The sequence below is a fragment of the Berghia stephanieae genome, chromosome 2, assembly GCF_034508935.2.
Source record: "Berghia stephanieae isolate SIO BIC M18660-M18661 chromosome 2, UCSD_Bste_1.3, whole genome shotgun sequence".
Classification (NCBI taxonomy): domain Eukaryota; kingdom Metazoa; phylum Mollusca; class Gastropoda; order Nudibranchia; family Aeolidiidae; genus Berghia; species Berghia stephanieae.
In genome coordinates this window covers 105,077,525-105,100,576 of record NC_088361.1, presented here as the reverse complement: position 1 = coordinate 105,100,576, position 23,052 = coordinate 105,077,525, and the positions used below count along the sequence as shown (strand labels likewise).

Genomic DNA, 23,052 nt, shown 5'->3' with positions numbered 1-23,052 from the left:
AGAAGCATTCATAAAGGTCATTTTGATGACCAGATGTAATCAATAACAACAGGATGTTCAAACTTAAATACCATCACAATAAAACAATTATATCACAATGTCAGCAGGCAAGCTGTGTCCAGATTGTATTATTATGTTTATGACATCAGTTCATTTTTAATCATACTGGTTGTATATCAATAATATTACATAAAAAAAAAACATATATAATATTGTGAAATTGAATGTAAGCTTCAATTCAATTACAAAAACAGATCAAATGAACGTTTCGGGTTTCCCCTTTATCAACAAAACAGGATGAATGAAACACCACTACCACATTATCTCAATCATCTGTGGTGTTTCATTCATCCTGTTTTGTTGATAAAGGGGAAACCCGAAACGTTCATTTGATCTGTTTTTGAATTAAATTGAAGCTTACATTCAAATTCGCATTATTATTTATTTCTTCGAGCTTCGAGCAGCAACATTTACATAAAAAAAAAAAAACATTTTGATTGAGCCAAGGATTAGTCTGCTTTTGGTATTGTATCAGTCCTTCTAACATTATGGTGAAGACCAACTTTTTAAATAAAATCCTATGTATGGTACTCACTCCGTGGGTCTTAAAGGCAGACACTAGGCAAAGTTGTGATGATGATCGTTGCTATCGTAAATCAATGTTAATTCATGGGTTTGAAGCTAGAATTAAAGAAATTTTCAAGATTGCAGAAATGGAATAGGACGTAATATAATCTAGTAGAAGACATTTAAAAATTAGACCTGTAGGCAGATGAAAAGATCTTTTCTTTTCTTTTTTTGTTTTTGGAATGGTTTTGAAAATACGTTGCAACATGAGAAGTACAGCAAGATTTTACAGACAAAGATAAGTATAAAGCTATTGATGCAAAGACTGGGCACGATTCAATTAATTGATTGCATATTAATTTGGAATTCTCCCTTCAAAGCTTTCTCCAGTAAGACATTTAATTGAAAATGCTTGTTATGCACAGAGAATTGGAGCACAAACAGTATCAACAGTTACTACAGACAAATTCTTTGGAGCACAAACAGTATCAACAGTTACTACAGACAAATTCTTTGGAGCACAAACAGGATCAACAGTTACTACAGACAAATTCTTTGGAGCACAAACAGTATCAACAGTTACTACAGACAAATTCTTTGGAGCACAAAAACAGTATCAACAGTTACTAGAGACAAATTCTTCAGCATGAGGCTTATGTGGAGGATACAAAACAAAAATCATTTGTGACATGACCTGTTATTTTACCAATTTTAACTCCCGTGGCAACGGCTAGCCTCACTATGCAATTTCATATTTTAGTATATTAACAAACATTTAATTATTGTAAAATGATCACGGGGCATTCTTGTGAATTTGGTTAGAATAGAATGGATTACAATCAGGGTTGCCAGATTAATTTCAGGCATTCTGCCAACTGGATTTTTAAAAATCTGCCTAATACTACCACAAAAAACTGCCAAACCGTAATATTTATAGTACCCCCTTTGAAAACTCATCAGTTTTGTTAAACAAAAAATCCTCAAGGCCGATGTCATCAATTTTTTTTTCATTTCCCCAGTTTAAAAAATCACTAATACATAAAAATTGCCATGGAAAACGTGGAGTAGACCTATACATTCATCCCTAGGCCTCGGAAAAAATCTGCCAAATATCTGCCAAACTGCCAAACCGATTTTTCTCTGCCAGACGACTTCAAATTCTGCCAAAAAAAGGACATTTGGCAGAAAATCTGCCAAATTGGCAACCCTGATTACAATGCACTCAACAAACCTGAGCACTGAACTGCCATTCTAAACAATTATGATCCTACTTTATTTATATTTACTTATTGTAACAATTATTTAATCTCTCAATAATGGCCATTGAATGTGATTTTTTGTGGCAAAAATAAAATACTAAATTAAAAAAACAAATAGTATATAGTCATGCTATACGAATCAGTGATTTTAAAACAATTGACCCTAGATCTATACTGTTCTCTTTATCCTTTGTTTTAAAGGTTATTTTATAAGACAAAAGATTTGAAAGCAAAAGCGGCTCTATGTCTTTTTTCCAATCCTCTGTATTGTTCTTGTTGTATATTATAACCCTTGAAATAATTTAATTATGAGCAAATTCCAACTGATAAAAAAAAGCTGAGTCAAATCTTCTATATCAGGTGATCATATCCATAGTACAGATATAAAAGGCAATCATACGATTCTACAAGGGCAAGTAAAAATATGTCCCCATGCAAAAACATGAAATAAATATCAATTTTGTAATTTATGGCTTGTTTATAACCATTTGAAAATCAATGACATTCCAAATGATAAATTACATTAATGATAAATATAACCGAGAGAAAACAGTCGAAAATTGAAATTAGAAAACAACGAAAAACCATTAAAAAAACAAAAACAAAAAACAAAACAACAAAAATAAATAAATCCATAAACAATAACAGATAGTAGTAAGTAGTAGAATAATTGGACCATTCCAAAATATAAAATAGGTGCTCATGAAGCAAAAGCTGTAAGTTGTATGGACCCACCATTTGATGGTCTCTGACTGCAGTGTTGACAATAACAATGAACCTCAATTCAGTCAGTTCTTCTCTTTCTCTTTTCTGCTTATATTTTATAAGGAAGTTAATTATTACAGTGCATCTCGGTTACAAGAAAGTCCACTGGGGCTGGAGGTCAATACTCGTTATAACCGAAATTTTGTTGAATCAGAGGTGTCACTCTTGGCATTAATGGACAAGGGAAACAACCTTGTAAATACTTAGCATTGATAAAAATATATGGATTACCCCCCCCCCCCCTCTTCCTTCTTGCCACATAAATAAAAGCTAAAAGGTGTTTTTGAAAGTTTTTGTAGTATCCGAGGTCGTTGTTTCCAAGGTGCATTGTATTGTTATTTGAAGAAAACAATGTTTTGTGATAGACCAATCCCATCAAACTGCTAACGAGGAAATAATGACCAGCCTCTCGGAAATTGAGAATAAACTGGCTCAATGAGCTTCACAAGTCAAAGCAATTAAATCATAAGAAAATGAGTATTATTCACAGTGCATCATTTTTTTGTAACTTTAGTGAAGTACTTGAAAAAGTGAGTGATAACGAAATACATTGAAAAGATGCAATATACCAAGCAAATAGCAGAATGAGCTAAACAAAGTTTTAAAATTTTAAATGAACAAAAGCCTGCCAAAAAAAAAAGAAAAAAAAAGTGTAAAAACAGATCTGGGTGCTAATCTTTTCAGGCTGTTTGTTTGTTTTTGAGGGTTTTACAGCGCTTGCAAATTAAGGTCATATCAGCGCCAGTAAAAAGGAAGAAATGGGATAGTAAAAATTTATAGAATTCAATTAAAGCACTCAAGAAAAGGTAAGACAAAGGGGAATTTGTTCAAATAGGAAACAGATGTAGATTCCAAGAGCACACCATCAAAGTACTTAGTTTGAGATCACCTAAAAGTCTCATCCAGACACAAGCACAGGTCCCCACTAAGAGGAATACACTCAAATGTTAACAAATCAAATATAACATGTAAATAAAACATAATACAGTACATAACAGAGAGATGATTTACAAGGAAAAAAATATCATCTCCCAAGGCAATAACTATACATTCGACTGTTTCCCTCTCAGCCAAGGACTCCGACCAAGGTCAGGACAAAACCAAGCAATCTCACTCCACTCCAAGACAAAGACAGAAGGCTATTGGAAAACAGATAAGAGGGGATAGAAGACACAGCAAGTACTTCCCTGCCCACTATGGGAAGTAGGAACCCCACCCAGTTTTCAGGCTACACCGCTTCGCAAAAATATACATTTTAGACTAGCTTTAGCCATTGTATATTTTTTAATGTAAAACATTCATTCAAAATTCAGTTTAACAACTGCATCATTTATATAAAGTGATATTAAATCAATAGTATCATCAAGTAAAAACGTAAACCCTAAATAGATCTTTGGGGCAAAACAACTGAGGAAACATATATATATCTACATTTAAAAAATACGCATCAGCTACAGGAAGAACATAGTCTTTTCTTTTTGGTTGATTTGCTCAACTGGACAGTTGATGGATCGTCTGTGGAAGAAGTGGTCAGGTAATATAGATTTATCACTAATGAAATAGGAGTTTTTCAATCATTAATTTATAAATTGTAAAGATTCATGAATTTGATACACATTTTAACATGTTTTACTTCTTTAGTGTAAAAACCTCTGAATAATACAGCTGAAATCGCTTTAATCAATTTCCCAGGAACATAAATAATAGATGGACTTATCTGAAAAACAAAATAGAGGTAAATGATCATCGAAACCTCTTCTATTCCTTTCTATAATTTATCTGAAAGAAAAAGTAAAACCCATTCTCTCTTTCATTCCATAACCACTGCCTGTGTTACATCTCTTCTTGTTGTTGATAAAGCTGTCTCTATCGGTCTATTACTTACTCTTTTTCTATTATTCTTCCCAACATTCCATTCTACCATTTCAATTGTCTCCCAAGCTACATTCTTGATTTGAGGACCTTCGTTATATCTCTTCCAGCTAGCCCTGCCTGTTTATCAATTTTCTCTTTTTCTTTGATTCTACCCAACATTCCATTCTCCCATACCAATTGTCTCCAAGGCTACACTCTCGATCTACAAACCTTTGTTATGTCTCCCCCCCCCCCCCCCCCCCCTGGTCACTTAACTCACTCAATCCTAGAGATTTTTGATACTTTTCAAATTTGGAAAAAAAAATGTATTAAAATTGGTCATGTACATAGATAGTTTTATTCAACTACCATTTACATGTAAACCCCCCCCCCAAAAAAAAAAAAAACAAACATTAGCTTTGATACTACGCCTATAATTTGTCTCATAAAAATGTAATAAATAGGCATGAGGTAAAAGTAACCCGACGGGTGAACTACGGATATGGTCGGTGTTAGGGTTGAGTGAGTTAAACAAGCCCTGCCTGCTTATCCATTTTCTCTTTTTCTTTAATTCTTCCAACCATTTCATTCTCCCATTTATCCTGACTGTCTTCTTTCTGGGCTACATTCTCCAAAGTAAATCAAATTATTGTTCATACCAATGACTGATAAATCACCTTCTCTTCACTTTGGATGAACTATATGCAACTATCAGTCAGCCTCCTCTGATTGGTAAATATGTTCATTTGTCAAATGTATAATACAATTATCATTTTAATTAAGTAAGATTTATGAACGTCTTACAAATTTCAGCTTTAACCCCAATTTTGGATAATTTATTTGTGATTATGTGATCCTGGGGACCAATGATGAAAATTCATGTGGACTCCCTCTTTGTTAATATGTATGGCCTACATCTGTTTACATATCTAGAATTTGACTGTTCCCCTTTTCTATATGAATGGGATCAAAGAGCTAAAAATGAAAATAGCCTTAGAAATGTAGAAATGGATTTCCCCTTCAGGAATTACTACCAGTTTTACCAGACTGGCATTCTTTTCCAAACTTAAAATCTTCAACAATCGTCAAAATAGTCACTCTTTCAAAGGTATAAAAAAAAGGTAAGCCCTATTAATTGAGCTTTATATAGCGCAATATCCACTAAATGTGCTCAAAGCGCTTTACAAGGGGTCCCTGGCCAACAGCAACACATAACATGTAGGACGAGACATGCTGCCTGTTAGGCGATATTACAATTTTTTGGACAAAGACAACGCTGTTAACGACCAGGTACTCATTTTACACCTGAGTACGGTGAGAGAAATTGAGTAAAGAGCCTTTTCCAAGGACTCAACTATGCGCCAAGTGCAAGGCTCGAACCCAGGACCTTCCAATCCGAAAGCGAGTGTCATACCACAAGACCACATAGCCGCACAAAAGAAAATCAATTCAAAATACTTAAAAGATATCTTAAAAGAAATAAATACAGTGCAACCCCTGGATAACGTCATCACCCAGAACCGGAAAATTATGTCGTTATCCAAGGGGTGTTGTTATTCCGGGGATTTCAAAATGACCAAAAAAAAAAGGGGGGCTTGGTGAGACCAGTGAATACATTAACAGTGCGATGCAAGGACCAGTGGCTGACAGGAGGTGTGTCCCAACGACGTCAGAATGTGTATTTCTCCTGTTTATGAAAGGTATACAGGTTATGCTGTCATTTTCCAATATTACTGTCATTGTTTGGACCGTAAACAGTGCTCAAACACGAACGCCATTTAACAAAACTAAGTCAAGTGCCAATATGATGATGCATACCGCACAAGGAAACAGATGCACACATCCAGTTTTGATTTTAATTATAATCCATGAGATAATGCTGAAGAGCTTTAAATACTGAGATATTTATTTAAGTGCACCAAAATTTACAAGCACTTAAGAGTAGTAGAAAAACATCTTGCGATATTAAAAACAAGAAAAAAATACAACAAAAACTAGTTATTAACCACAATTATATCAGATTTGGACTGATGTTTAGAAAAACAACTGATTTTTCAAATGAAAATAATAAAGTAAAAAAGGCTGTTATTGTTTTCCCCGCTATTCCAACATAATATAAATATCCATAATTGCCCCCATTGGACACAGCATTGCCTGATATAAGTTATCCTTCACTGACCTCAGACAGGTAGCTAACAGGGAAGGTTAATGGACCCTTGAGAGTTCCATCCACTGATAAACTTCTTTTGCTGTGGTTCATAGCAGAGAGGGTTACGCTGTGGTTGTATATAAACTACCCTAGCGCTGATTCCACACAGTGTAGTAAACAGGTGTTCTGATTGGTCGGTAACAAATAGTTTTTAATTTTTTTATAGGAGTACAAGATGACAATGGTCAGGTATCAAACATCAGTATCAACTGCCAATTATAGTTATAACAATGTCGCTAAACAGGGGTTTTACTCAAATATATGTCGCTATTTTGGGTTTTTATATTACTAAGAACATATAGTAAAAAATTTGGACCAGAGGTCAATGTCGCTATCCAGGGGTGTCGTTATCCAGAGGTTGCACTGTAATTTGTAATAGGAATATTCACTGAAGAGTCATGAAAAATTTAAAATTAAAAAAATTTTTTTTTTAGATTTTTAAACACTTCCGTCTGTTCTCTCAGTTCAGCCAGATGTAAGTTCTAGACCAGATTTTTGTGCACCATCGCACATGTCTCTCTATCTAAAAGACAATTGTCTCTCTATCTAAAAGACAATTGTCTCTCTATATAAAAGACAATTGTCTCTCTATATAAAAGACAATTGTCTCTCTATATAAAAGACAATTGTCTCTCTACCTAAAAGACAATTGTCTCTCTATCTAAAAGACAATTGTCTCTCTACCTAAAAGACAATTGTCTCTCTATATAAAAGACAATTGTCTCTCTATATAAAAGACAATTGTCTCTCTATATAAAAAGACAATTGTCTCTCTATATAAAAGACAATTGTCTCTCTATATAAAAGACAATTGTCTCTCTATCTAAAAAACAATTGTCTCTCTATCTAAAAGACAATTGTCTCTCTATCTAAAAGACAATTGTCTCTCTATCTAAAAGACAATTGTCTCTCTATCTAAAAGACAATTGTCTCTCTATCTAAAAGACAATTGTCTCTCTACCTAAAAGACAATTGTCTCTCTATCTAAAAGACAATTGTCTCTCTATCTAAAAGACAATTGTCTCTCTATATAAAAGACAATTGTCTCTCTATATAAAAGACAATTGTCTCTCTATCTAAAAAACAATTGTCTCTCTATCTAAAAAACAATTGTCTCTCTATCTAAAAGACAATTGTCTCTCTTTATAAAAGACAATTGTCTCTCTATATAAAAGACAATTGTCTCTCTATCTAAAAGACAATTGTCTCTCTACCTAAAAGACAATTGTCTCCCTTAAAAGACAATTGTCTCTCTCTATAAAAGACAATTGTCTTCTATCTAAAAGACAATTGTCTCTCTATCTAAAAGACAATTGTCTCTCTATCTAAAAGACAATTGTCTCTCTATCTAAAAGACAATTGTCTCTCTATTATAAAAGACAATTGTCTCTCTATACTAAAAGACAATTGTCTCTCTATCTAAAAGACAATTGTCTCTCTATATAAAAGACAATTGTCTCTCTATATAAAAAGACAATTGTCTCTCTATATAAAAGACAATTGTCTCTCTATATAAAAGACAATTGTCTCTCTATATAAATAAGAACACTTATTGTCTTCTCTTATTAAAAGACAATTGTCTCTCTATCTAAAAGACAATTGTTCATCTTACCATAAAAGACAATTGTCTCTCTATATAAAAGACAATTGTCTCTCTATATAAAATACAATTGTCTCTCTATTAAAAAAGTTATAACAATTGTCTCTCTATTATAAAAGACAATTGTCTCTCTATCTAAAAGACAATTGTCTCTCTATCTATAAAAGACAATTGTCTCTCTATCTAAAAGACAATTGTCTCTCTACCTAAAAGACAATTGTCTCTCTATCTAAAAGACAATTGTCTCTCTATATAAAAGACAATTGTCTCTCTATATAAAAGACAATTTGTCTTCTGCTGTCTTATAAAAGACAATTGTCTCTCTATATAAAAGACAATTGTCTCTCTATCTAAAAAGACAATTGTCTCTCTATATAAAAGACAATTGTCTCTCTATATAAAAGACAGTCCATATAAGACTCTTCTATCTAAAAACAATTGTCTCTCTATCTAAACAAGAAAAACAATTGTCTCTCTAAAAAATGTCTCTATAAAGACAATTGTCTCTCTTATAAAAAGACAATTGTCTCTCTATATAAAAGACAATTGTCTCTCTATATAAAAGACAATTGTCTCTCTATATAAAAAGACAATTGTCTCTCTTATATAAAGACAATTGTCTCTCTATATAAAAGACAATTGTCTCTCTATATAAAAGACAATTGTCTCTCTATATAAAAGACAATTGTCTCTCTATATAAAACAATTGTTCCTTTACAATTTCTCTCTATAAAAACAATTGTCTCTCTTATAAAAGACAATTGTCTCTCTATATAAAAGACAATTGTCTCTCTATATAAAAGACAATTGTCTCTTCTATATAAAAGACAATTGTCTCTCTACTTCTTCTAAAAAAACAATTGTCTCTATCTAAAAAACAATTGTCTCTCTATCTAAAAGACAATTGTCTCTCTTTATAAAAGACAATTGTCTCTCTATATAAAAGACAATTGTCTCTCTATATAAAAGACAATTGTCTCTCTATCTAAAAGACAATTGTCTCTCTATATAAAAGACAATTGTCTCTCTATCTAAAAGACAATTGTCTCTCTTATAAAAGACAATTGTCTCTCTATATAAAAGACAATTGTCTCTCTCTATAAAAGACAATTGTCTCTCTATATAAAAGACAATTGTCTCTCTATCTAAAAAACAATTGTCTCTCTATCTAAAAAACAATTGTCTCTCTATCTAAAAGACAATTGTCTCTCTATATAAAAGACAATTGTCTCTCTATATAAAAGACAATTGTCTCTCTATATAAAAGACAATTGTCTCTCTATATAAAAGACAATTGTCTCTCTATATAAAAGACAATTGTCTCTCTATCTAAAAGACAATTGTCTCTCTATATAAAAGACAATTGTCTCTCTATCTAAAAGACAATTGTCTCTCTTTATAAAAGACAATTGTCTCTCTATATAAAAGACAATTGTCTCTCTATATAAAAGACAATTGTCTCTCTATATAAAAGACAATTGTCTCTCTATCTAAAAAACAATTGTCTCTCTATCTAAAAGACAATTGTCTCTCTATATAAAAGACAATTGTCTCTCTATCTAAAAGACAATTGTCTCTCTTTATAAAAGACAATTGTCTCTCTATATAAAAGACAATTGTCTCTCTATATAAAAGACAATTGTCTCTCTATATAAAAGACAATTGTCTCTCTATCTAAAAGACAATTGTCTCTCTATCTAAAAGACAATTGTCTCTCTATCTAAAAGACAATTGTCTCTCTATCTAAAAGACAATTGTCTCTCTATATAAAAGACAATTGTCTCTCTATATAAAAGACAATTGTCTCTCTATATAAAAGACAATTGTCTCTCTATCTAAAAGACAATTGTCTCTCTATCTAAAAGACAATTGTCTCTCTATATAAAAGACAATTGTCTCTCTATCTAAAAGACAATTGTCTCTCTATATAAAAGACAATTGTCTCTCTATATAAATGACAATTGTCTCTCTATATAAAAGACAATTGTCTCTATATCTAAAAAACAATTGTCTCTCTATCTAAAAGACAATTGTCTCTCTATCTAAAAGACAATTGTCTCTCTATATAAAAGACAATGTCTCTCTATCTAAAAGACACATGTCTCTCTATCTAAAAGACAATTGTCTCTCTATCTAAAAGACAATTGTCTCTCTATCTAAAAGTCAATTGTCTCTCTATCTAAAAGACAATTGTCTCTCTATCTAAAAGTCAATACCAAGCCAACAATGTAACTGTATTTATATAAAAATTATTCACCATCTTTTGTCGTGGGTTTTCTAGCTGCCACATAATCTGATGCAATCATAACAAATATTTTGTCTGAAACAAATAAACAAACAAAATTAAAAAAAAAAGAATCCATAACAAATAAATGCTGAGGGAAAATAATTTAAAGTTAAAATCGATTCATGTGTAAATTATATGATTTATAATAGTATATCAAAGTAATGCAATGCAGTAGCCTGTGTCTTTCTCATACCGTAAACCTGAATTTCCATCAATGTTGAGTGCAGTCTGTGACCAGGTGAACAGATCTGGGTGCTAATCTTTTCAGGCAACACCCCTTCATAAAAATATACTTTTTAGACTAGCTTTAGCTATTGTATATTTTTTTATGTAAAACATTTATTCAAAATTCAGTTTAACAACTGCATCATTTATATAAAGTGATATTAAATCAATGGTATCATCAAGTTAATGATAACTAAACTACAGCCCAGTCATTTTGTCCATGGTTGGGTATTTTTCAATTATTTTTTTCACTTAAAATTGATAATTTATATTGTAAAGTTCCCAGAGCTTGTGTTTTACACGAGAATGAGCGCTGTATAAATGTGTATTATTATTATTATTATTATTATTACTCCACTTGATTCAGGTATGAATGGCTGTAGGTGGAGATAGATATTGTAGGAGGGCTTGCACAAAAAGGGCACCTGATGGCAATGTTTACTACGAGACTGAGTCAAGTCAAAAAGTAATGGGACAAATCTCCTATTGAATTCATTTTTTTTTCTATATGATGTCATTTAATTTAATTTAATTCCGCCACGACATATAAGACATCGTCGCCTAGGCATTCGACGAAGGAATATAGATAACTCATCAAACAAGATGTCCGACGTCAACAGGAATCACCCATGTTGTCCAAGTGAGCAAATTGGGGGTTAATAATCTTGCTCAAGGAAAAAGACGAAAGTGTCTGAAGCGGGGTTCGAACCCGGGTCCGTCCACTTGGCCACTTCGTCATATCTAGCTCAATTGGACGTATACATAAGTCTTGAAGCCAATTCCATCAATGTTTGACAAAATTATGGCAGTTAAAAAAATGGCTTCCCCTATGGATGTCCATCAGTGACTGAGAGAGAGCTGTCATTGAAATTCTTGTTCTTGAAGGAGAAAAATCGAGTAATATTTTCAAATGCCTTGAGAAGTTTTATAAAACTCAGGCATTAGGAAGAAGCAGTGTTTTCAGGGGACTGAACATGTACATCATCAATTTGAAGAAAATGAGAAGCAATCCAACACACAATCTGACACCCCCTCAACCTTAACAGAAGCATTGATTAAATCCGACAGAAGAATATCTCTTGATGAGGTGGCAGGAGACCTTAAAATCAGCCATGGAAGTGCCCATCAACTCGTTAAATCCTTGGGTCAAAGGTCTAAGGCTTGTAGGGTACCTAGACAGATCATAAAAAGGGTGAATAGCAGTTCCAAGCTTCTCCGGCTAAGTGGGTGAAGATGGCAGCTTTCTCACTAGAATTATCCCTGGGGAGGAAACCTGGGTCCATTATTATTATGAACCTGAGCCGAAGAGACAATCAATGAAATGGTGACATCCCTCTTCCCCAAATGCCAAAAAATTCAAAACTGAGAAATCAGCGGAGGACACTTATGGCAACTGTGTTTTGGGACATCAAGGGTGGTGATCCTCTTTGATTTCCTACCTAAGGGAGCCATTGTCAACTCTGAACGGTACACAGACTCTGAAGCAGCTGGATGCAAAAATTCACAGAGCCAGACCAGATCATGGGTCCCAGCAGGAAGAAGTTCTGAAACCTGAAACTAAAATCTCGACACTTTGCCAAACCTGAAAATGTTCCTACTGAAAAACTTTACTCTTATTTCATCACAGTTTTTATACCATTATTAAATGATTAAACAGCAAACATATTGATACAATGAGGAAATTAATTTGATTTTAAAACCAACTTATAATATATAGTGAAATACTCACAGTGCAGTTGTCTCTCTCTAGGGCTAGGGGAGCCAAAGAGCATAGAGAGACAGAGAGTACCAGAGGTACTCCCTCAACATTTTTTGAAAAATTTAGTATACCGGAGGTATTTGACTTCCGAGATATCGCGAAACCGGAATTCCGACATGAACCGGAAAACTGACACCCATGGACCAGATTTGGAGATAATCGCATCATTTAGATGGACAACGCTGTCTCATTCTCCTTATTCACTAGACTTGGCACCCTCAGACTTTCACTTTCAGCTTTTTGGCCCACTCCAGGAGGCATTGAGGGGGCATCGCTTTGAAGATGATGAAGCAGCCAATTCAGTAGTGAAAAAAATGGCTCAAACTCAAAGCTCTGTCAACTCAATTTTACAATAATGGGATACATGCCCTTACAAAAAGCTGGACGGTAGCTACCCAGAGAGGTGGAGACTATGTTGAGGAGTAGCATTCTACACGGCGAATGCCAAGCTTTAATTTGAGGCATGATGCATGGTATTGATTCAATTTGTTTTTAAATTTAAAGTAATAAGCAGAGTCCCATTACTTTTACTTTTTGACTCACCTTCATATATGAAATGTACAGTTGGTTTTAATTATGCCCTGCATGTGGAGAGCAAGTGAACAATTTTAAGCACGGTGAGGATGATAAAACCAAGGAAATATGTTAAATATTGAGCTCTTTTATCATTTATTTTGCCTGAATTGCTATAAATGAACAGATCAGCAACATAATCTGTCACTGTCATCCTATCTTATCCATTTTTGGAACACTTAACAATATCATGAGTAACACAATACTATGGTAGATACAATATTCAAGGTCTTACCAATGTCTTTTCCTGTTTTACTGGAAGTTTCATATACTCTGCCTCTCACATCTAGAAAGAAAATGTATATGAATGTGTTCAGACGTTGCATTTGCATGAAAATCCAGTTAATTTCTTACTTTATCATCATCATCATTGCCTTTTTCACCCTGGGTCAGGGTATAGGCCACAGACAAACAGTTTCCATCCTTCTCTATCCTGAGCTAACTTTTTTTTTTATCTCATTCCAGGTCTTACCACTTCTCTGTATATTGGTCGCCCAAGCTAAAAAAAGAATTTGGTTTGTCCGTCTGCGTTTCTGTAACAGTTTGAGTTTAACGGAAAGGGGTGTTAACCCTTTGCCAACCCCCAACCTGGAGGACCAGGTGACTCAAAGATGGGGAAATCACACACCATTAGTCGCCTTTTACGACACGCTGGCTTGGCGTTGGGCTATTCTTGACCCTCTCAGTTGAGGGATCGCGGACACCACACGGGGAATTTACTTTATCATACACAAGATAAATTATCTGTTAGCCTTGTTTGGGATTCATTTTTATTTATTTCATTTTCTCTCTTTTTTTAATGCACATGCAGGACAAAAACAGAAAGCAAGTTGAAGATTTAGGGGTAAGTACCTCCCTACCCACTATGGGAGGCCAGGAACCCCAACCAGCGATTAAAATTCAGTATGTTTTATTTGACAGCATAAGATGACAGATGACTGAGATTATTCAATTATATACGAATTATAAACACACACTATTGGTCTGGTCACATTACCTTGGCCCAGGGCCTTTGTCTCTCCGATGTTAATACTCCTCATTTCTGGACTTTCAGCTATCAAATCATACTTGGTTCCACATAGATGAATCTGACAGGCCTAGTTGAAGAGAAAAAAAAAATAACATCAAAATATTACAAAATATAACATGAATAAACTAAAAAGTAATAATGGTTCTAGTACCTATAACTTACACAAATGATTTGAATATCTTGATTATCCAAAATTCACGCTTTGAAAAGTTGTGTTGCCAGGTTACTATTATGACAATTTTTAAATTAAATGTTTGTATTGACTCTGTTTTTAAAAAAAAATATTGTTGGACCTCTATGAACCCTAATAATTACAATATGAAAATGGAATTAAACAAACATAAAAATCAACTCCTGGTTTGTAGAAAAAGTACAAAGAATTCTTCCAAGCAATGAAGAGCTGATATACGAGAAAGGGTAATTAAAAAGTAATTTTACTTTAATCTTTCAATAAACAAACATGTAATCCAAAATATTTGAAATAAAAATACGATTGCTTGCACCATCATGCCAACCCCCCCCCCCCCCCCATCCAAAAAAAAACAAAAAAAAACTTAACCACCCCCCCCCCCCCCAAAAAAAAAAAAAAAAACAACAACAAAAAACCCCAAAACACAAACAAACAAATATTGTACACTTCCTATTACCTCTTCATGTTTTTGAAGTTCGCCTATCCAAAATCTAGCTCTATCAAAACTGGACCTGTCAGTCAAATCATAACATATTATGGCTGCTTTTGCTCCACGATAATATATTCTACTCATAGCTTCATAACGCTCACTTCCAGCTGTATCCTAGAATTTAAAAAAAGGGAATTACATAAGCGTTGATTAATCAATTATGTTCAAAATTCTATGCTATTCTTTTAAATGTTTTAATAAGACAGCTCCTGTATACCTACAAACCATGGTTAATCTCTATGTGCTGGAGAGAGAACTTAGATCCAGTGGTCATGATCTCTTCCAGGTTCCTCGCTGTAGATCGTCTTTTAGTGAGAGATCTTTTAGCCAGTCGGCACCCGTCTTATGGAACCAACTGCCTTCATCCCTCAAAAAATGTCCGACATTGAAAACTTTAAAAAGAAACTTAAAACATATCTCTTTAGAAAATCATTTGATGTTTAACATTTATATTAGGCCTACATGTTATAGATATCCTAAATTTTCATCTTGTAGCACAGTGCGTGGTAATTAAATTACAAATTGATTAATGCTATTCCAATATGATAGATTTTATGATTAAGTTATCAATTTATTGTTGTGTTTTATTTGCATTGTAAAGCGCCTCTGAGCACACTGTGGATCCAGGCACTATATAAATTCATTCATTCATTCATTAAATTAACAGCACCTTTATCTCACTGAACAGCAAACATTAGGGCCTTTTTTTTTTTTTAAAAGCAAGAAATACTGATCATGCCTTCCCTGTATCTTGTACAAAAATTTGCTATCCAGCTGTTACCTTAAACAAGCTAAGATTGGCGTAACATAAAATAACTCTATAACAGCTACAAGTTACAAGAAGCAAGAAATACTGATCATGCCTTCCCTGCATCTTGTACAAAAATTTGCTATCCAGCTGTTACCTTAAACAAGCTAAGATTGGCGTAACATAAAATAACTCTGTAACAGCTACAAGTTACAAGAAGCAAGAAATACTGATCATGCCTTCCCTGTATCTTGTACAAAAATTTGCTATCCAGCTGTTACCTTAAACAAGCTAAGATTGGCGTAACATAAAATAACAGCTACAAGTTACAAGGAATGAAAGGTTGCTTCCATTACCATGCCAATTAGGACAACCCTCTTTCCTTTTAGAAATTTTCCTGTCATGCTAATGATAACTTTGTACCAAATATAATATGCCTTCATGTATATGTCATTATAACTTCTTTGAACCAACACAGCACTATTTAGGGTTCAAAATAATTTATATGAGGACAATCTTAATTACAACGTATATACAGTAAAATTACTTTAAACCGAAAGTAGCTAAACCGAAAAATACCTTAAACCGCAAAGAATGTAATAAATTGTACTAGTTCCTTCATTATCTTTGTACTAATTCTTACGATGAACCGAAATACTTCTAAGCATTACTTTCTTTAAACCGAAACAACTTGAGAGCACCTTCCCTTTTTCTCTCTCTATTTTTCTTCAAAAATTCGAGAAGGTGGCCACACGTAATAATGCCCGATAATAAACAAAGACTGTAAGCATAAGATGAGGGTGGGGGGTAGGAAAACACTTCAATCACTGCACTTGGGCTTGGCCAACACCACAATCGCACAGACTGGAAAAGGAAGACGACGGGTGACTGGCAGGCGAAAAATGAGGAAAGAGGGGGAGTTGGGGTGTAGAATCACGCAAGCGAGATGTTCTCACTCGTTTGTTGATGCTTTGGAACCATCGTCTACTATAAGAAGTCGTTGTTTGGAACTGACTGGATTTTCAACACGAGGGGGGGGGGGGGGGGGGGGGGGGGGGGTAGGGTACTTACCATTGAAATGCCATTTCATTTCCACTTTGTTTAAATGTGTGTGAGGGGGGGGGGGGGAGGTTCTATGTAATTAGGCCTTTGAACCTGATGGCTTTTCAACAAAAGAAGGATGTGTAGTAGACAGCTTAGCATTCACACTCATTTTCATTTCCATTTCACTTCACCTCTGAGTAGCTGCGCATCATTCATTATCAATTATCACACAAGACCTTTCGATCTTATTTTAGCTTTACATTTTACTAAAAGATGTCCAAAAGAAAGCACTGTGCTTACATGTTGGAGTTTAAAATCAAAACACTATGTGAAGTCGAAAAAAAAATTGAGCAAGACGGAGACATGTAAAATACACGGCATCCCAAACTCAACTCTTTCAACAATTTTGAATGGAAAACGAAAAACCCGAAAACTATTTTTTAAACACACACACACAAAAAAAAAGAATAATAAAATAGCATTTTTTAAAAAATGGTTACGAAGACGGCATTTATTCAACAACTCCATTTAAGGGGAAACCCATGATATGATTAAATGAGCAAATTTCTTAAATAGTTACTACACTTGAAAAACATCGCAAAACGGGAGCTTGCTTTAAACCAAAATGTCTTTAAACCGAAATGGTTTAGAAGGTCCCCAAAATTTCGGTTTAAAGTAATTCTACTGTACTTTTAAAAATAATTGCTAGTAATAAAAGTAGGGGTTGTTAATAGTAAACAAAAATTCCAAAACAAATCTAAAGAAACATACCCAGATACCAATAATGACATTCTCTCCATTTACATTTATGGTTTTTGCAGCGAAAGCAGCACCGATAGTCTGCAATAAAAAGAGAAAAGAAAAGAATATGGAATGCAACCTTATTAGGATAATTTTAAACTGATAACTGATCATGATCTTCAACATTAATCATCTAACAGATTCCTTGGTATCCAATTTGAACATCAATAAGATTTTTAAAAGCCCATAGGAAAGCAATCGCATTTATGAGAGTAATAATAATGTAGAATATCTTCCAGCAGTATTCATTGTGATTCATTATGAACATGAGAAATTTATACAGTACCATAAGCTTTGAAACTATTTACAATATTTCTTATATGTAGTTTCAAAATGTTTGCTATATCCATTTGGATTGGGTTTCCATTGTTAGTATTATTGTGCTGCTATGTGGTCTGACACTCGCTTTCGGATCGGAAGGTCTGAGGTTCGAGCCTCACTCGGTGCATAGTTGAGTCCTTGGAAAAGACTTTTTACTCATATTCTCTCACCGTACTCAGGTGTAAAATGAGTACCTGGCCTTTAACAGCGTTGTCTCTGTCCGAAAAATTGTAATATCGTCTAACAGGCGTCATGTCTCGTCCTATGTGTTAAGTGTTGCTGTTGGCCTGGGACCCCTTGTAAAGCGCTTTGAGCACGTTAAGTGGATATTGCGCTATATAAAAGCTAATTTTTTTAAAGCTCATTTAAAAAAAATTAAAATACAATTACAAAATTGTTGACTTTGAACGGAAGAGAAGGATGCAATGGCTGCAAATGTTATATTTCAAAAAATATGTTCAGTAATAAAAGAAAAGGCATGGCTGATGATAAACTTGACAAGAATATCGGATACAACCTGGTAAGTTGATAATAAGGTCTGTTCTATCTTTATTTTGTTGAAAGGAAAATGTAATGTACCATCACTAATGTAAATTATTGAAACACAAATGATACCAGGATTACAATCATCGTTGTTCTTTTGTAAGTCTCATTGGATTCAGGGGCGAATAATTCATTGTACCTACTTAAGAGTTTCAGTCACAGGTGACAAAAAAAAATGACATCATAAAATGCTATATCTAGCATAAATTTATGAGATACTTGAAGTTTATCAAATTAATTCTTAATAGTATAGTGATTAATTTTTTAGATGATTTTATTAGACCTCTTGCACGAAAAATTACATTTAGTAATTTTCCTTTCAAAGGAATGTAATGTTTACATATCTAAAAAGCATCACCAAGCCATATAAAACTAAGAAATATATAAAAAAACATTGTATATGTATGTATGTATGTATGTATGTATGTATGTATGTATGTATGTATGTATGTATGTATGTATGTATGTATGTATGTATGTATGTATGTATGTATGAAATGTATGTATGTATGAAGTATGTATTGTATGTATGTATGTATGTATGTATGTATGTATGTATGTATGTATGTATGTATGTATGTATGTATGTATGTATGTATGTATGTATGTATGTATTATGTATGTATGTAGTATATATTATGAATGTTATATGTAGTATGTATGTATGTATGTATTTGTAATGTATGTCTGTATGAATATGTATGTATGTTGTATTATAGTATGAAATGAATATGTATCTAAAGTTAAATATAAATTTATATAAGTATTAGTGTATATATACATTTGTACAGTCATGTCTCTCCAATCCGAACACCTCCATTCCCAGCATTTTGTCCCGATTAAAGAGACATCCGGATAATGGAATCAGTTCCTAAAGTCTACAAATAAAGAATTTAAAAATATGTCCTCAGGGAATGGGTCCAGAAAATGGAGATGTCTGGATTGTGGTGTTCCAGATTGTAGAGACACAAATATAAAATATTTAAATGATAATCATTTCCTCCTACAGATCTGTTTCCTGCAAAGCAGTCTATGGTTGACTGATGTAATTTTTGTTGTTGTTATTGTGTGTAGTTGTATCGCACTGCCTGTGATTTCATGGTTTTTGTTTTATACCTCTATATATAAATATATATAATATATGGTCGCAAGTTGATCATAATTATACTTGAAATATTTTATTATATATATATATATATATATATATATATATATATATATATATATATATATATATATGTGTGTGTGTGTGTGTGTGTGTGTGTGTGTGCGTGCGTGTGAGAAAAGTACCCAAACAGGCAACAACAAAAAAATCAAGTTTATAAAGTCCTGGAACAAACCATTACATTTTGGTAAGGAACTGTATCACCATTAAAGCGATTGTGTATGTAACGTTCAACCAAGCTGGTCTTTCCAGCATATGCTTTGCCCAAAAGGACCACCTTGACATCTACTTTACCCCCACTCATTGTGAATGATCAGGAACCACATTCAGAATATCTGAAAAGAAAAAATTTAACACAATTTTAATTTAAAATCATGTATGTACACATACGTGATAATACACTCGAGCACGGAAATCTCAAACTCGGTACAATTCCCCGTTTTAATCTCTCTACTTTGTTGGTATTGGCAACTCAAAAATCTTGAACATTTTCCGGGGCCAACACGAAAAAAATCTCGAACAAACTGGACATTCCCCTGCACGTCCAGTGAAAATTTTTTTCCTCAAATTGTTTGTGTTGAACGGAAACGACAGATTCCATCACTCTCTCAGTAGCGTTAAGTGTCAGTTAATATGTTACACATGTGTGTGTGTGTGCTATATATATATGTGTGTGTGTGTGCGATCCCGTCTGTGTATGCATTATGCATTCACTAAAAATAAGAGAAGCTTTTAAAAAGAATATTAAAAATTGATCTTTATATAGCGCAATATCCACTAAATGTGCTCAAAGCGCTTTACAAGGGGTCCCTGGTCAACAGCAACATTTAACATGTAGGACGGGACATGACGCCTGTTAGGCGATATTACAATTTTTCTGACAAAGAAAACGTTGTTAACGGCCAGGTACTCATTTTACACCTGAGTACGATGAGAGAATGTGAGTAAAGAGCCTTTTCTAAGGACTCAACTATGCGCCGAGCACGAGGCTCGAACCCAGGACCTTCCGATCCAAAAGCGAGTGTCATACCACTAGACCACATAGCTTTAGAGAACATACACACTAAGCCGAAGCAGGTATCAGCCATGTTGACCGTGTTCATAGCATTAAATTACTATTATTATTAGCATTATTATTATTATATCGGGGGGCGAAGTGGTCAAGTGGTTAAGGCATTGCACTGTGATCCAGAAGGTCCTGGGTTCGAGCTCCACTTCAGGTACTTTCGTTTTTTCCTTGGGCAAGATTATTAATCCCCAATTTGCTCACTTGGCACCATGGGTGATTCCTGTTGACATCAGACATTCTGTTTGATGGATTATCTTTATTTCTTCATGGAATGCCTAGGCGACGGGATTTTATGGTACTGTTGCGAAAAGGCGCAATTAATCATAAATTTTTTTATTTTAAATTATTATTATTATTATTATAATTATCATTATAATTATAATGATCACATAATACTAATGATCATTATCATGATTCGTATCTGCCATCTTTGATAAAATTAAAGTTCATACAAATGATAGGGATTTTAAAATAATAATAATATAACTATAATCTTTTAAAATCTTTTTGAAATTAGAATTTTTTTTTAATCTTCAAGTGCACAATTCACCCCTTAAAAATTGGATTCTAAAATATGTGATATATTGCATTCACTGCTACTGCTACTTACGACCACCCATTTGTCGAAGTACAGTCACATAGACCTAGAGATGTTTTAGCTTTATTTTTATTGAGTTGACTAGGACACGACGGTCTAATTCTAATAAAACTAAAAGTGGAAGGACTTCAGTTTCAGCCTCTTTCAACTTCTCAGGTTCCTCCCCCTGCATGCAAGCATTCCATCAAAACCACAATTCTAGATAAGACGTTTTCTAGTCTAGAGATATAAAAAGTCTTGATGCCCCTCTTGTACTCTAGAATTTTCATCCTAAAACAAACATAGACGTCTATATCAAAATTGACAACGGCAACGGTATTATGACAGACGTGAGCTGTATAAGAAGAGAACCCAACATTCGAATGGTTGTTAGTAAGATAATTATTTACTTGGCAGACGTGAACAATGATGATGATGATGATGAGAAATGCGACAAATTATTGGAAAACGAAGTTAACTGGGCTGCTCACTGCTAAATTTTGGCCGGTTATCACAGAAAAAGAAACAACCTTAAAGTTAAGTGGTTTAATATCCTAAATTTCACCTTCATTATTATATATATAAATATATATATCGCACACAGTTGTCGTGGAGTTTTAAACCTCAAGGAAAAAAAGAAATAAAAAGTTCCAACTCTAATTTTTGACAAGATTGTTGACTCAGAATCAGAAGCAGACAGGGAGAGAACTGGAAGAAACTTTTCAGCAGACTAAAAATAAAATAAAAGGAAATCAGGGTTGCCAGATCATTTTTCAACAAAATGCCAGGGGAAGACTCAAAAAATGCCAAAACACTCAAAAAAATGCCAAAGTCTGTTGACTCCCACCCCCACTAAGAAAACTACTCACTTTTGATAGACAATTTACTATCATATCCTGGTGGCTTGCGTGTTTTCTTGTCTTTTTTTTTTTTTTTTTTTTTTTTTTTTTGAATTATACTAAATTTCCTATTGGGGTAATTTTTTACCTACTGACTACTAAGTGGAGTGAAAGTTAACAGGCGACCATGACGCAAATATACATGAGTTTTGCAGGAGATTCCCAGAAAACTTACGAGGATACTTGTCGAGGGCTGAATTTGAGTGAATATCTGAGGGAGGCAGGGCTAGTTCAGGGTGCGAGTTTTAATAGCAAAGTTTTCCGATGTGAAGAGATTTGTGTTTACGCGTTTAGAAATAATTAAGAAAAGGTGTCATTTGAAGTATAATATACAAGAAAAGAAAATGCCAAATGAAAATGCCAAATGCCAAATGATTTTTCTAATGCCAAACGGTTTTCAAAAATGCCAGATTTTTGGAATCTGGCATTTAAAATGCCAAACTGGCAACCCTGAAGGAAATGTGTATTCGGTACACCGGAAGAGATTGTAAGGGCTAAACTGTTTGACCCTGAACCATCGTCTACTTATAGATACATCGTAAGTTGTAACCGGAGTGGGGTGAGTTAGGGGTTCGAGCTCCTTTCTAGACATAAAATTATTTTTTCTTTCTTTTTTTTTTTTTGTACACCCTTGGCAAAAATTTATAATTTTCAACTTCAACACGTTGACACCATTCCTGGTGACTCGAGAAATTTTATCTACTTTTAAGTTATTTTTATTTATTTACTTTTAAGTATATTATTTTAATTTAGGACACACAGTATTGTGTTTCTCTTACTTATAATGGCAGTTCAGGCGAGGTTTGTTGGAACAATGACGACTTTATACTTGGTGAAATTATTCTAATTCAATCTGACATCATTTAAAGATAAGAAATCTTCTTTACTTAAAAAAATTTAATTAATTGCACAATTTAATTAGTTATATACTTCATTATGATAGTTATTCAAATTAATCCACTAAGTAAGCTACTGAGTCAAAATTTATTGCCTTGTGCATTCCTTTTACATAAACAAAACAAAAGCCAACCATTTTTTTTTAAAGAACAACTTTATTGTTATAGGGTCTTGAATATG

At 33.6% G+C, this 23,052-nt stretch overlaps 1 protein-coding gene across 4 annotated transcripts; it reads right to left on the bottom strand.

The window, feature by feature from the left end:
* Positions 1 to 783: 783 nt before the first annotated feature.
* On the bottom strand, positions 784 to 21,814 carry LOC144966148 (ras-related protein Rab-24-like). Of its 4 annotated transcripts, none has more exons than XM_078902269.1 (8): positions 21,642 to 21,814; positions 19,612 to 19,765; positions 17,372 to 17,440; positions 14,776 to 14,922; positions 14,096 to 14,195; positions 13,334 to 13,384; positions 10,512 to 10,574; positions 784 to 4,106 (listed from the first exon to the last, which is right to left on the bottom strand). In XM_078902269.1, exons 2-8 carry the CDS (start codon positions 19,732 to 19,734, stop codon positions 4,039 to 4,041), a joined length of 621 nt encoding a protein of 206 aa, XP_078758395.1. In that variant the 5' UTR covers positions 19,735 to 19,765; positions 21,642 to 21,814; the 3' UTR covers positions 784 to 4,038. The 4 variants fall into 4 exon arrangements, with proteins under 4 accessions (XP_078758395.1, XP_078758393.1, XP_078758396.1 ...); XM_078902267.1 differs by having other exon boundaries at positions 19,606 to 19,765; positions 21,642 to 21,808; XM_078902270.1 differs by having other exon boundaries at positions 21,677 to 21,774.
* Positions 21,815 to 23,052: the final 1,238 nt, after the last annotated feature.